Below are 14328 nucleotides of genomic sequence, written 5' to 3'. Positions count from 1 at the left end.
AGTAACACATGTGTTTTAAATCAAAACAAAAATGAACACTATACGTTACGGTTTTTCAAAGATCAATATGAAGAATGGTAAAAAAGATCTGCTGACCTGTTTCATTAATGGCAATATTTTGTATGTCTTTTGATGGCGATGCGTAGATCATGCAACATGATATACTTGGTCGTTAGTATTTTGTTATTTCCAAAATCGGTTGACAAGCTATCGCTACTCATATACTTAATTCACAAAAACCTACCTAGAATAGTTACCGGTCGTTTTAATGAATTGGTAACTTTACATGACATATACAGTAAACAAAACGATATGCAAATGAATAAGAAAAACACATATTATAAAATAAACCTTATTTAAACTTTTTTTTGGACAGGATCTTGGAAACTACAATCAAAAGAAAGGTAAAAATCAAATCAAATGTGAATGGATATCCCAATGAAAAAAATATTAGTAATTACGTATTTTGCTTCATAAGCAGATATGTAGGAATACTTTATACAAAACATTAATAACAAACCAAAATTGATAAATGAAATGTTAAAACACACAGGCAAATGATCGGAAATCTCGGTAAATACTTCATTCAGTGTTTAATTTGTGTCATTGTTTGCAAATATTTACATTTTTCGCTATCGAACTACTTATCACATCATCTTTTCTGTACAACAATTTTCAAAGTTGCTAAATTCTCAAGTAAGCATTTTATCATACAACAATATGACATCCAAAAGTATACCTTTAAAAGGTATACATATGCATATAAAGGCAAAGGTAAGCATCGAATATTAAAAACAACGTTTTGCATAAAAAAATCATTTAAACTGTTCTATTAATAACACACACGGGCAACTGCAACCAATATTGAACATCTTTTTTAGAAACACACTTTATTATCTGCTAATAATGATTGATGGATATTTTATGGCATATAGAAAATAATACAATATACATTTCAAATGACATTATAGGACGAAATCAAATATTTCAAGAAATGTCGATTATAGTCTGAAGCAACACACTTAACAGTATGTGCACAAGTCGCACTTCGATTGTGACGAACTGTTTTTGTGCATACGATCAAGCCTCAGTTTCTAAATACAAAAGACAGCCAAACCCATAGCTGTTATTGTTGGTGTTAAACTACTTAGTATCTGGAAATAACACAGAGTTGTGGTGCTATCAAAATGGTGTTTGTATTGATCACACTTCGTTTATGTTTACGGGACGCTTAATCAATAAATATTATTGCAATAACATCTGTCTCAATCGCAAAGGACGAATAAACATTTAACTGCATTATATATATATATATGATCAAATGTATATTAGTAATGGAAAACTTATCAAGTCATTAGATGCAGACAACTTATAAAGCAACAGTGGCATATACACCAACAAGTACATTTACGTATTTTGATTTAAGCATGCAATACAACACATCTATACTAATCATGATGTATACAATATGCCAACATGAATTAAAAATAAACATTAAGCGGTATGGCCAGAACTTCACTTTACAAACAAAAACACTGAAGTGTGTGCTCTGTGAATATAGATACATGGTTATACTCATCAACACACTATTAATTAGAAATTAACACACAATACAGTAAACATTGATAAACTGTTCACGATAAAAGACAACTTTAACAATTGAGACGGCGTTTAAAAAGAAGAAGGTATAAAACATAAATGAAACTTCAGATCACTATCATGGTATGTCATTAAAATTAATTCTATTTTTCTTCAGGGAATGTGCGTTTTCAAAGATAAATCATTGCATGTTAGAGACATTGATAGTATCATATATTCTGAAAGCAGTTTTTAAGTCACCAAACGAACACTCATATCCTTCCACTACCAAAACTCCACATATGCTTATATAGATTTACAACAATATGCATTTATACAACTCTTGTTTAAGTGTCTTATTTCTTTACATACATACATGTTAGTTACAATATAGAAGGAATAAGTACAATGCGCATCATAAAGCCAGATTAAGACAATCATGAACTTGCACTGGCAATATCATATTCCATGTACTAATACATTGAGAAATGTTCGAATATTAACGGTATGCGTCCTCAAACTACAGTATTTCTTAGCACATATTGTGCTGAAGTTTTTAACATTCTCTCATGTTATTAACACTCACACCAAATGTAAATGACGTGTGCAAGCATAACATGAATGGAACAGAACTAATCAATACAAGAAACGTTAAATCGAAACTATGTACAAATACGTAAAATACGCCAATTATAATTATAAAATACGATTGTCTTATCAATATGTTATCAAAATTTGCATCAAACCAGTAACATTGTCTTAAATTTAAGCATCAAAACATAGATGGGCAATCGATGTCATTTAGTTTGGTAGAAACATCTATAAAATCATGTTACATTTGTGTTTATTGAGCGTGCTTTCTTGAAAGTTTTTGTGAATATTATATAAGACCTTTGCCATATTAAATAGGCGCTGATATCGTTTCAACGACTCGTTAGAAATGTCTAAATGTTGTGTTACTGAAAATGATACACACAAGTAACGTTAACTCAGTAAACTGATTGTCTGTTTTTTAGTGTTTTCGAAACAACATCGCCTATAATATTATTTACCCACTAAAGATGCGTTCTTTCCTCCACCTGATGTTGGCCTTCAGTCTGAATTAAAAAAAATTAGTTATGTCGCATATAAACCAATTACATAGTAACTGCAAACAATACAAATCAATCAATCAATTTTCTATAGACTCAATTTCAGTATTCTAATCGTTTTCCAAAATTTGAAAAACTAATTGTTAAATTGGGATTGCAAACTTTGTTATTTGAGATCAAACTATACTGTTATGAAATCAAATTATTCGACCATTAATGTCGGCCACTTCTCCACCAGGTTATCTTTACGGGAAAATAGACCACGACAAAGAAAGTAGATGTTGTCTTTCGCACATTAGCGGCTTTGAAAAAAGCATGATAGTAAAACGTTAAATTAAAGATTGAAAGCGCGCAATTAATTAGTGGATGGTCGATGGTCAAGACAGATTTGTATTTGGAAACTAGAATTTATTATAATTGTAATACAATATTACTGCATGATCACAATTTATTTAACAGGCCATCATTCCTATTCAAATCACGGTATAAGCATATTATGAAGATACTTAAAGAAAAGTTTATTTTCCGAAACATTTCTTTCAATATATACGATTTTATTTGTATAATTATTTGCCTCTAGTCATGATTTGTTCAACACATATAGTTATTTTCCTTCTGTATAATGATTAAGGAAATTAGTCATTTATTGTGATTGATTATACCTTTATTTCCAAAGCATGTACTTTCTTATTGAGAGCGTCGAGATTGTCTTGAACTTTTTGGAACCCATCCACACTGAAACATTGTTAGTACGACATTAGTTAACAAAGCACATACACTATCGTTTTAATTTCAGAGTATAATTGTATTTTATTTCTTACTAGTCGCCAGTGTTATGAAAACATATAAAACGCGTTTTGGTGTTATGTCATACATAAGATGATACATAAAAGGGGTCTTAACCCTATTGCACGCAATACAGGAGTCCCCTTCCGGTCGGGTATACATCCAGACCCTTTATAATAGACGAATATGCGTTACCGTTAAATTTGTTAAATCATATAAAGATTTGTTTTTCTAAATTCACAGATACGTTTTCATGTTTTATTCTTACGTTAAACACGATTCCAAAATTGTTGCTTAAAATGATGTGGTTTGATACAAAATGGTGCCAAACTACTGCATCTAATTTCCTTCAATTTACATGCACTCGTTATCGAATTAAGTTAACATGTTGTTTTCCTAACGTGATAAAATTTCAATTTTTTATTCAGCTTCAAAGTCAGTAATGCAGCATTAAATATTCAAATAGTATTGACAAGAGCTAGTAGATCGAGTAAATTTTAAATAATTTCCACATAGCACGAAAGTAAGAATTAAATATGACATACTTAAGACTGATAATACATGTATTACGCTCAAACTGTGCACAACGGAAACCAATATATATATATATATATATATATATATATATATATATATAGAGAGAGAGAGAGAGAGAGAGAGAGAGAGAGAAAGAGAAGAGAGAGAGCGTGAGAGAGAGAGAGAGAGAGAGAGAGAGAGAGAGAGAGAGATACGAGAGAGAGTAGCTATAGCTATGCTTCGCTCTCATTAGACTCCGTGTTTTGTAAGCTATGCTCTGTGCCCGGCGCTCTCTCGTTTTCTCCCAATCGCTCGCTCCGCCCTCTATCTCGCTATCTCTATTTATTGCGCTCTCTCTCTCTCGCCTCTTGCTCTCTCTCTCTTCTCTCGCATCTCTCTCTCGCCTCTCTTCTCTATCCCTCTGCTCTGGATCGCCTCTCTATCTCGTCTGATGCTCCTTCCTTCGCTCGCTCTCTCTCTCTATCTCTCCTCTCTCTCTCTCTCCTCTCTCTTTTTCTCTACTCTCTTGCCTCCGCGCTTCTCGCTCGCGCTGCTCCGCTCTCTCGCTCCTCTCTTCTCTCGCTCCTCTCTCTCTCTCTCGCTCTCTCTCTCTCTCTCTCTCTCTCTCTCTCTCTCTCTCTCTCTCTCTCTCTCTCTCTCGCTCGCTCTCTCTCTCTCGCTCGCTCTCTCGCTCTCTCTCTCTCTCTCTCTCTCTCTCCTCTCGCTCTCTCTCTCTCTCTCTCTCGCTCCTCTCGCTCGCTCTCTCGCTCTCTCTCTCTCTCGCTCGCTCTCTCGCTCGCTCGCTCGCTCGCTCCTCGCTCGCTCGCTCGCTCGCTCGCTCGCTAGATTGCTCGCTCTTTCGCTCGCTCTCTCTCGCTCTCGCTCTCTCTCTCTCGATCTCTCTCTCTCTCCTCGCTCGCTAGATCGCTCGCTAGATCGCTCGCTAGATCGCTCGCTAGATAGATAGATAGATAGATAGATAGATAGATCCTCGCTCGCTCGCTAGATAGATAGATCGCTAGATAGATAGATAGATAGATAGCTAGATCGCTCGCTCGCTCGCTCGCTCGCTCGCTCGCTAGCTCGATAGATAGATAGATAGATATATAGATAGATGATCAACTATCTTATCTTTGCATCGATTATATGCGCACGGACATAAACAGTGTATGCAGTCTCTAAATCAATTTTATTCCTTTTTAATGACACTGAACATATCGTGTTAATAACGTCTTACTAGAACAATGTGTGATGTATATTTCTCAACATCATTTATCGTTACAGTCGTCGGTATCAAAACCAGTAGACGGGTAAATTAATGACCATGCATGTCGGCTGTTTAAGCAAGGGTAAAAAGTAAATTGATAAGATGATGCATCCATGTGCGTTTCTTTAGTACCACTACAAATATCAATCGATGGCTGATCGACTCAAGCATTGATTGAATGCATTCTATTGATCAAGTGTCAACACAATTTGTGAGTCAAAACCACGTTTAGAAACCGGGGTTTAACGATTAAAAAAGAAATGCAAAATTAAGATATTAAACAATATATTAATGACATGAAACAATAAATTATACGTACATCAGTTTTCTTAACTGGTCTTCCTTCTCATCCTGTTGGGAGGATATGAAGAAGGTGTTAGCTCAATAATTGAAATTAGTCGCAGTAAATACTAACGTACACTAAAGACAGAGACAATTATATCGTTAGTAAAACATGATATAAAACCATGCAAATAATTTATACAAATGTTTTTTATTCATTGCACCTCACCAAGAAATAGGAATTCAAAAGAAATGTCATATATTATTACCCGTTTTACAAATTACTTTACGGTAAACTATATTGAATGAAAAAATACAGAGCAACAAATAATAACGCAGCAGGTAGTTACTGATTGAATTTGCTATTGTGTATTTAGTTCATAACATAAATTCATAAATATAATAGCATACCCTGAATTATGCGCACAAATGAACCACTTTGTATACGGTTTCTCGATAACAGTCTAAATCAATCAGGCAGTTGATTCTGTGTTGTTTGAGAAAATTATGCACATATGTGCACTACACTCATCATCCACGACGCTTATTAATCGGATAGGATATCGATTGTACCAGAATTTATGTCTAAGAATTTACCTCCATATGAAAAAAAGGATTACTTATTGCAATAAATTCTGGAACCCCTGGGGTAAGCTTTGGGGGTGGGGTAGGGTCCCGGGGGGCAAATTTATAATACTGCTGCCTGTGTGATGATGATGAAGATGATGATGATGATAATAATGATGATGATAATGAGTATGAAGAAGATGATGATGATGTTGATAATGATACTGATGATGATGATGAGGATGATGATGCTAATGTGGACGATTGTTACGATGATGATGATGATGATGATGAAGACGACGATCATTGTTATGATAATAAATTGATGGTGATCGGACTGTGCTGATCACATGAAGAGATAACGATGATGGTGCTGGTGGTTTTCATGATGATTATAATGATAAAAATGAAAACGATAACATGTTGCAACTTTTTAATTAAAACAAACTAACAACTTACCTGATGATTGAGCCTGTAACAGTAAAAACAGCATATTTTATAAATTGAATATTGATTACACACGTACTATTATTCAAATGATCTTGGTTAATTAAATTAATTAAAATTTAATTTAATAAACCCGATAAAACATTGATAAAAAAAAGGTTTAAGAAGAACTTCTATCAGAAAAAAACACACCACAAAATCATAATAAAAACGTTAAAGGAACCTCTTCACAGGTAGACGAACCCACAAAATTTCAACATTTCCAACTTTTGTATCAGAATTAAACAATATATGAACAAATATATGAACTAAAATAATAAAATAAAAGATCACTGCACCAGGAAGCAACATAATACTTATGACGTAGCCACAAACTGAAAATACGTTTTCATTTACTAATTATCCTTAAATCAAATTAGTATAAATATAAAGCGTTCCAAACGCAAACAGTTGTAATGATTATGTTTTCGTTCAATTTAACAACACATTTGATTGCATAGGTAAAGTATATAATGCACTAGTCAGTACGACATCCCGTGTTGCCGAAAGGTTAATGATAGTGATTCGAATCTTGGTGTTTACTGTTTTTCTCATTTTTTAAAATAAGTATCGTGGTCTTTAATTATAATTTTAATTTATTAGATAAACGCATGTAATGCCAAATAAAAAAAACCCAACAACAATCTGCCAACAAGTACCTTCAAAACAGTAAACTGATTTTCTTTTTTTATAGTAAAAACACAATCATGTAATTAAAAGTATGAACACTTATAGTGTATTGCAACTACATTTTACAGATATGTTCATACGACACATGGCTTGTATGTTGTGCTTTTGTGTATATGTATCAGTTAAGGTCTAGAGCTAAGAATATATGTATCGTCATGAAAGTTAATTGCACATTTGATTCGTCGAATATTTAACTCTTTATTTTCGTATTTTCGTATTAAATTAACCTTTCATATTGGCCATTTATATCGTGTTATTGGGGAAGAAGCAATTAAAATTGTGAAAGATCATTCGTATAATATTTATATATAATTACATTCATTTCATATTTTATGAGTTTTTAAATATAATCATCCTTACTTGTCATTTATTGTCTTTAGCATCGTGTCTGTTCGTTCAGAATGGATGTTGTTTTCAAACTCGGTGTATTTGTCGATTGCATTTCTTTGTAATATGTGAAGATGTAATGGTAAATGGCACCAAGCATCTATCTTTATTTCAAGGTCACATATCTGTTGCTGAATTGAATTTATTTTGTATTTAAAATCATGAAAAACTACACTATAATTTTTCTTATATGGATTTAAGTTTCCCTTCAGGAAAAAACTTGGAAATGTTTTGTCAAATGTAGAAACCACATTCCATAGCGATTGCAACGTGACTGCCATTTGTCCTAACCGATATTCAAAATAAAAATCTGCGGTGTCGCTATAATTCTTCTCAACGATCGTGTCCACATCACCATACACTTTGCATACAAGAGTTCTGACCCTCCTTTGCAGATCAGGAAAATTATCACGAAGAGTGTCTCTGTCTATCTCAATAATTATTGACTTTACAGCATCTGTACTGGCACTGTTGGAGCATTTTTTGTCGTAGTCAAATCCTGAAAATTATCAACATATAGGTTTAATTTTTAAATAATCATAATTTCATTTATCGAATGACCAGATAGCACGTTTAAAAAAATAACTAGCACATAATATAATCAAAGGACATGTGACATCGAAAAGGGTATAATGTGGACAACTCTCTATAAGATATATATGGACACATTTTAGCACATGACATAATATGAAAGTTATCTTGGTATTATTCCTGTCTAGTTTGTATTTTTGTATATATCGATAGATAGTAAAGAAAGATTACACCATGGCACGAGCGGTATTGTTAAGTGTTTAATTCAACGAAATTGTACATGAATATCACTGTATTTGTGATTGTACAAGTTAATCAGATAACAGAAAACAATAAAACAAGTAAAGACGTCCTGCGGTATATACACACGAAATTCGTTTACATTCAAATGATAAACTAGAACTCATTAACTGTCACTGTTTGCTCAAGAGCCTCTCTTAATACGTAGTTTAATTTTAAATGTACATATTGTAGCGCAGTTTGTTTGGTTAATAACAAATTGTGTAAATTGAAGTATAGTTATGCAACAAAAACGCATTTACTATACCAGTCTTACTTAATTATGTGACTGGACTAATAATACACGATATAGATGGCATATATAATTTCTTACACAACTGGGCATCTAATGGTAAACTGGTAAACATAGTTCTCGTGAGTCGAAATGCGGGCTAGAGATATTAAATGGTACCTAACATTGATCTTAATTGAGTAGATGGGCTTCCACATGCATAATTTCCTTAAATATAGCCATTTGAACACGCATTAATTTTTTTATAATAATGATCATATGTCGGTAAAAATTGCAATAAACAAGAAATAAACCATATTTGCTCGTCACGTCTCTAAACAGCGTGGTAGTGTAGCGGGAACGTCCCGATAGACTAATTATCTTTACATGTACTACGTGACAAGATGTAATTTGTTGCGAATTGTTCTTTTTTGTATTTTTTTTCTTTCTAGTATATACTGACAAAACAACAATACACATATTTTAGTTTTCATTATGTGTTATATATTTTGCAGACTTCAATTTACGTGTATACGCTCATACGCCCACCATTTTTTCTGTATGCTTATAAATGTATAATGTTTTTTGTGTTATGTTAAAACGAATGTTTCTATTATTGCATCCTAATTGCACGTTAACAAAATATGCGTAAATGGAGGTGCTAAGACGATATACTATTTTCACGTCTTGAATGACATGTATGTTTAAAAATATGAAATGCAGGTAGTATTTAATGAGAAAGTAATACATATTTAAATACAGCGTGTGTAAAGAAACGAAAATCATGAGTTTCGTAGATAAAAGATTTGTACATATCTTACTTGGACATGTTCATGGATTGAGGTTTATATTGTACCAGTTAGTTATTTTTAATGACTAGTATACTCTCATTTGACCAAGCGTGTTTATTTATGTTTTTCGCAGTGCGATAATGTAGCATACTATAACACAATAGCAGCTCTTCTACCCTATACTTTCGTAATAAAATGGTCGTTTTGGGTAAACTAGAATCAACCTTAATCAACCAATAATTAACGAAAATGAGGATTCGCGTGTTGAATTTCATTTCATTTCGAGCGAATATTGATATCAAGGCTAACAATATAACACCATTGCCCTTAAATATAATTAGCAAAATGTATTATGTACACCAAACGCTCATACATAAAGGTAGTACATTATGGTTTATTGCATAAGAAAGTGTGATGCGTGCAAACTATGAAGTTGTTTTATTTTTTATTATTTCATTATAGTTATATTATAATTCATTCAAACAAAAATTAGAAGATAAATCATCATGGGAACGTACTAAGCATACCAGTCACAGAGGAAACACAATACATATATAATGCTATTGAATAGACTATAGTAAGTGACCAATGAATGCTCCTATGGTTTTCATAAGCAACCTTACTAATTCCATCACAATGCAGAGCAGCATTTTTCTTAATTCGGGGAGAAAATTCTTAGTCTTCGATTTTGAGGGAATATTATAGTGAAAACATTGAAGCAGGGGTTAACGTATACTTTTGTGTATTATCTCCATCAGTTATGATTTTTTAATATTGTTTATATTTGTCAGAAAAAAACCCACAACAACACACCGTTTTGCAGCTAAAGAGTTACCTGTACATTTTACATATTTTACATAACATAGTTATTTAATGGGAAAAGTATGCACTCATTATCGTATGCACGGACTTATCACCGGTGTATTTATACATGTGTACTCTACTTTAGGGACATTGTATTTTGCACAGACCAGATGTCTTCTTTTTTTGCAGTTCATGTCAGTTTTTAGTTGCCGCTTGCAATCAAGTTAATACCATGTTCTCATAATTCTAATAAGTAAAATACTACAATTCACCGAACAAAGTAGTACTGTTAAAGGCTCTTAAAAGGTGACAATCCGTAATTATCACCGATGTTTAAATATTTGTTGCATATTTTATTTATAAAGGTTATCAAAAAACAATATATATATATATATATATGCTATTAAACATTACCATAAAAAATGAGCAATTTAACCTGTGTTGAGCTCAAAATACAATGTCCTCCAAGTCAATTGTGTTTAAAAACAATCAGCTTTTTTACATCGCTGTTTAATCGGGATAGAGAAAGCGCTCCGGTGACTCAGGTCACCAAAAATATATCGTTGATTTTCATGGTTTTCCGATATCACTCACAACGTAGGTCTCTTCTAAATGGTTAAAACGTGTATAGTAATCTAATAAGTTACTTTTTGCTGGTAAAAGGTTGTTTAAAATATAATCAAATCTTCTTTCGGCATTTGTTTAGCATACGTCACCGCTTTGAGGCTACACACCACGTTAGTTGCATAGTTGTAAACATTTTGTTCAATTATGAAACGGGTATATCTTCCATAATTCTTGACAACGTTGCACCTAAGCTGTGTTATTATCATTTTGTATACAAGAGTAACTGAAAACCGTTACAAATTAGACCAGTTTATATGCATAATAATTGGATTTGTCACCTTTAATGAGCCTTTAAGTAATGTGTGTCAGAGATTTCTGTTGTTAAAATAAATGTCTTTACAATTTGACCCATGATGTGAATATCATGTTAAATGTACTAATTTTGAACGGATCCTGAATCTGAGGCTATAAATAGATCAGGTAAAACAAAATGTCAGCGATTTTCTTCTCCAAATAATAACAGCGCGTTACGCTTTATTTCAACCAACTCTCTGTACAGATCTTAGAGGTTTTTAAGGAACAGGAACAGGTACAGACTAGTCACAGATTAATTAGAAACACCAACATTTTACAAGCGCATTCTTCACGCGATGAATAGCGTGTGATTTATCGCACAACTATTTTCGCCATCAATGTCAATGATTATCAAACATAGATCATTTGGCCCAAAATATCCGGAAATATTGTAACGCAAACCAGTTAGTCACTGTAGGCCTAGTTTGCTTATCGTAGTTTCACACGTTGCTAGTGTACCCGCTCGGTTGTTTTGTTTTGCGGTTAATATAGACATGTGAACTACTGAAATGTGTTAAATAATAAACATTTAAGCTTTACAATGTTTTTGTTTGTGATACAACCTTATTTGTTCGGCATTTCTTAGTAAATCCTTCTTTAATACCAAACCTATGTAAGTCTTTTCGTTTTGTTTCTCAATAACCTAAATACCAGTATAGGGTACAACGGCACTTAAATCAAAGTGATGTTCAACAATCTGTCTATATGACTAACTTATTCGTGAGTTCAATCTTGCTCGCTGATGTTGTCAAAATATTTCTATTTATTATTCTTTGTTGTTATATAATATGTTTCGGTGATATAAATTGGTTTGTAAAGCAAATTTCGTTCATGAAATTGCATTTGTAGTGTAATAGGAATCTAATATAACGACGACATACTCATTGATAGGCGATTGCAAATAATAAATATTTTCTATAGTTTAACACGTCTAGAGATGGTGCTGTTTGTGTTATTTTGGGAAAATTATCTCTATAGCACCAATAGGGTGCTAACGAGTGAATTATTGAGTTTTGAAATTTAGTAGTGATGCCTTTTTGTGGATGATTTAAACTGAAAGGATGTAAGTTTAAACATATTTATCTGCTGAGTGTTGCGGATGAAAACGCATAAATCTAGAAGAATCGGTTGTGTTTATTATAAAAAAGAACATAAAAGCCAGAACAGTTAAATTTAATGCAAACAGTTTGTGCGATGTTTTCGTGGCACACCACATATATAATTCAAATGTGAAAATACCGAGCATTTCAGTTAGTAGAAGTTCTGAACTAGCCTAGAATGCATGTTGATGTAAATTCCAATTCTGTAAGTACTCTGAACAAAGCACATGCTGTTCTTCATTTAAGCATTAATAACGTGCAGGTGTATTCTTGTTCGCTAAGCCGGCCTCAATGTATATTACAAGTGATTCTTGGTGAATATGTATCTTTGCATATGTTTAGACTGTAGTTTTTGTTTGTTTTGTTACGATGGCATTCATCCTTGTAAATTTCAATGTTACAACTTATGTTCAAATTTAAACTCAGACTTCACACTTCAACCAACAAATAAGAAAACGTTGATCACTGTACATTGACGAAATATTCTTCCAGGACTGCGCTCAGTGTTAAGAACTATATTATTCTCAAAACTTAAAACTGTGATTAGCAGGAGTAAGGGAAGTATTCAATAATCAATTTGTATGATGTAGCCTAATAAAACAACTCAAACTTAGATGGTTTATTTTGATTAATTTAACGTGATTCGGAAGATGTACATGAGGTATGTAATAACGGTTTTTCGGCTACACCTATACAAAGTATGTATACTTTATTTACAAGTTTTTGTTGGTTAGAAAACGATTGTCAATACATTCAATAAGATCAAAGACTATGACTGATGTCGGGGATGTTTTTTCTGAACAATGTTTAGCCGCATTATATCTACGCACAAAGACGAACGTAGCTTTTAATCTTATCGGAGAACCTTCTGCATGAACGTTAATGCCCAACGAATGCTAGCATTTGTGTAAACAAGCTTGGGGATGAAGATGTGTACTTTCACTCTACTTCACAATTGCCATGTAAACCAAAACACACTAGCGCTCCAGATATTAATTTCTAATTGTTTCTCTACTCGAAAATTACCCGTGTATTGCGGTTATGGCCGATCAACGTCGGTATATGGTCTTTATGTTCGCCTTGTTTTAAATCTTGATTTTAATTTACAAGTGAACATTTTACATGTAATACGTTTCTTAGAAGACCTTAATACATTTTTTCGAACGGGCAGTAAAACCAAATTAGACTCCAATTTCGACACTTGTAATCGTATAATTTGCAGAATAAAAAATGTATCAACGTGTCGTATGAACACATTTTTAGAAAAAAAGCGGGACTTTTCAAACTGTGTACATCCTTTACACGATAATGCAAACCAATGATAGTCAACTAGTGCCTAATATTATAATTTAACGATTATTTAATTCAAGATAGAACGTTTCCTAGTTTGCTTCGTTTATGTATTTTTAAACATGCGAAAATTATTATTTCGGGCCTACTGTCTTGACATTTTTACAGTTAGACAGCTTCGCCGAAATTATAATAAATTAAATCAAAAGAAAATACTTCATCACAGAACAAATCGTTAAGAAAACCTCGACAGTGAACAAACGCCCTATAGTTCAGCATTGTGTTAAACACCTGGTCGGAAAATAAAAGCCGACATTAAACGTTTTTAGAAATAAATCCGTAAGTTGCTGCAGACATCAAAGAAAGCAAAAATAGTAACACATCGGCAGAAAAACAACGATTGCAAACTAACATAAACACAAAAACAGCAGAAATGAGCTCCACATAGCATCACAATCTAAATTAGCTGCCAATCGTTGTTTAAATGTATACACGTCAACATTTGTTCTTTCATAAACGTTGCTGTCAATCCCCACGCAGAGTTGTCGTTCCATGCTCGCACATACACCTCTGCGTTCGGCTCAGAAGCCATCTAACCAAGAATCTTGGCATGAATCTTGTCAAAACCGAACAAACGCATTCAAAGTATATTTGATTGGATTTTAAGGATCAGAGGCGTTAAATAATGAAATAGGTATTTTAAATATACGATACATCGTGCAACTCTTTG

At 33.0% G+C, this 14328-nt stretch overlaps 1 protein-coding gene and 1 long non-coding RNA gene across 2 annotated transcripts in view; both read right to left on the bottom strand.

The window, feature by feature from the left end:
- Positions 1 to 357: 357 nt before the first annotated feature.
- LOC127834017 (uncharacterized) lies at positions 358 to 5595 on the bottom strand. Its single transcript, XR_008027766.1, has 3 exons — positions 5558 to 5595; positions 3332 to 3404; positions 358 to 2675 (listed from the first exon to the last, which is right to left on the bottom strand). It is a non-coding gene; the product is annotated as an uncharacterized LOC127834017 (long non-coding RNA).
- Positions 5596 to 5632: 37 nt separating this feature from the next.
- Positions 5633 to 14328, bottom strand: part of LOC127835654 (transient receptor potential cation channel subfamily M member 5-like) — a 50419-nt gene continuing 41723 nt past the window's right edge. Inside the window, exons 19-21 of the mRNA XM_052362092.1 lie at positions 8034 to 8149; positions 6547 to 6559; positions 5633 to 5658 (exon numbers count right to left, since the gene is read on the bottom strand). Of these exons, the coding sequence (XP_052218052.1) occupies positions 5633 to 5658; positions 6547 to 6559; positions 8034 to 8149 (155 nt within the window). The remainder of the gene's footprint in view (positions 5659 to 6546; positions 6560 to 8033; positions 8150 to 14328) is intronic.

This window comes from Dreissena polymorpha, chromosome 6, assembly GCF_020536995.1.
Source record: "Dreissena polymorpha isolate Duluth1 chromosome 6, UMN_Dpol_1.0, whole genome shotgun sequence".
NCBI lineage: Eukaryota > Metazoa > Mollusca > Bivalvia > Myida > Dreissenidae > Dreissena > Dreissena polymorpha.
This window is presented reverse-complemented; position numbering and strand designations above follow the sequence as displayed.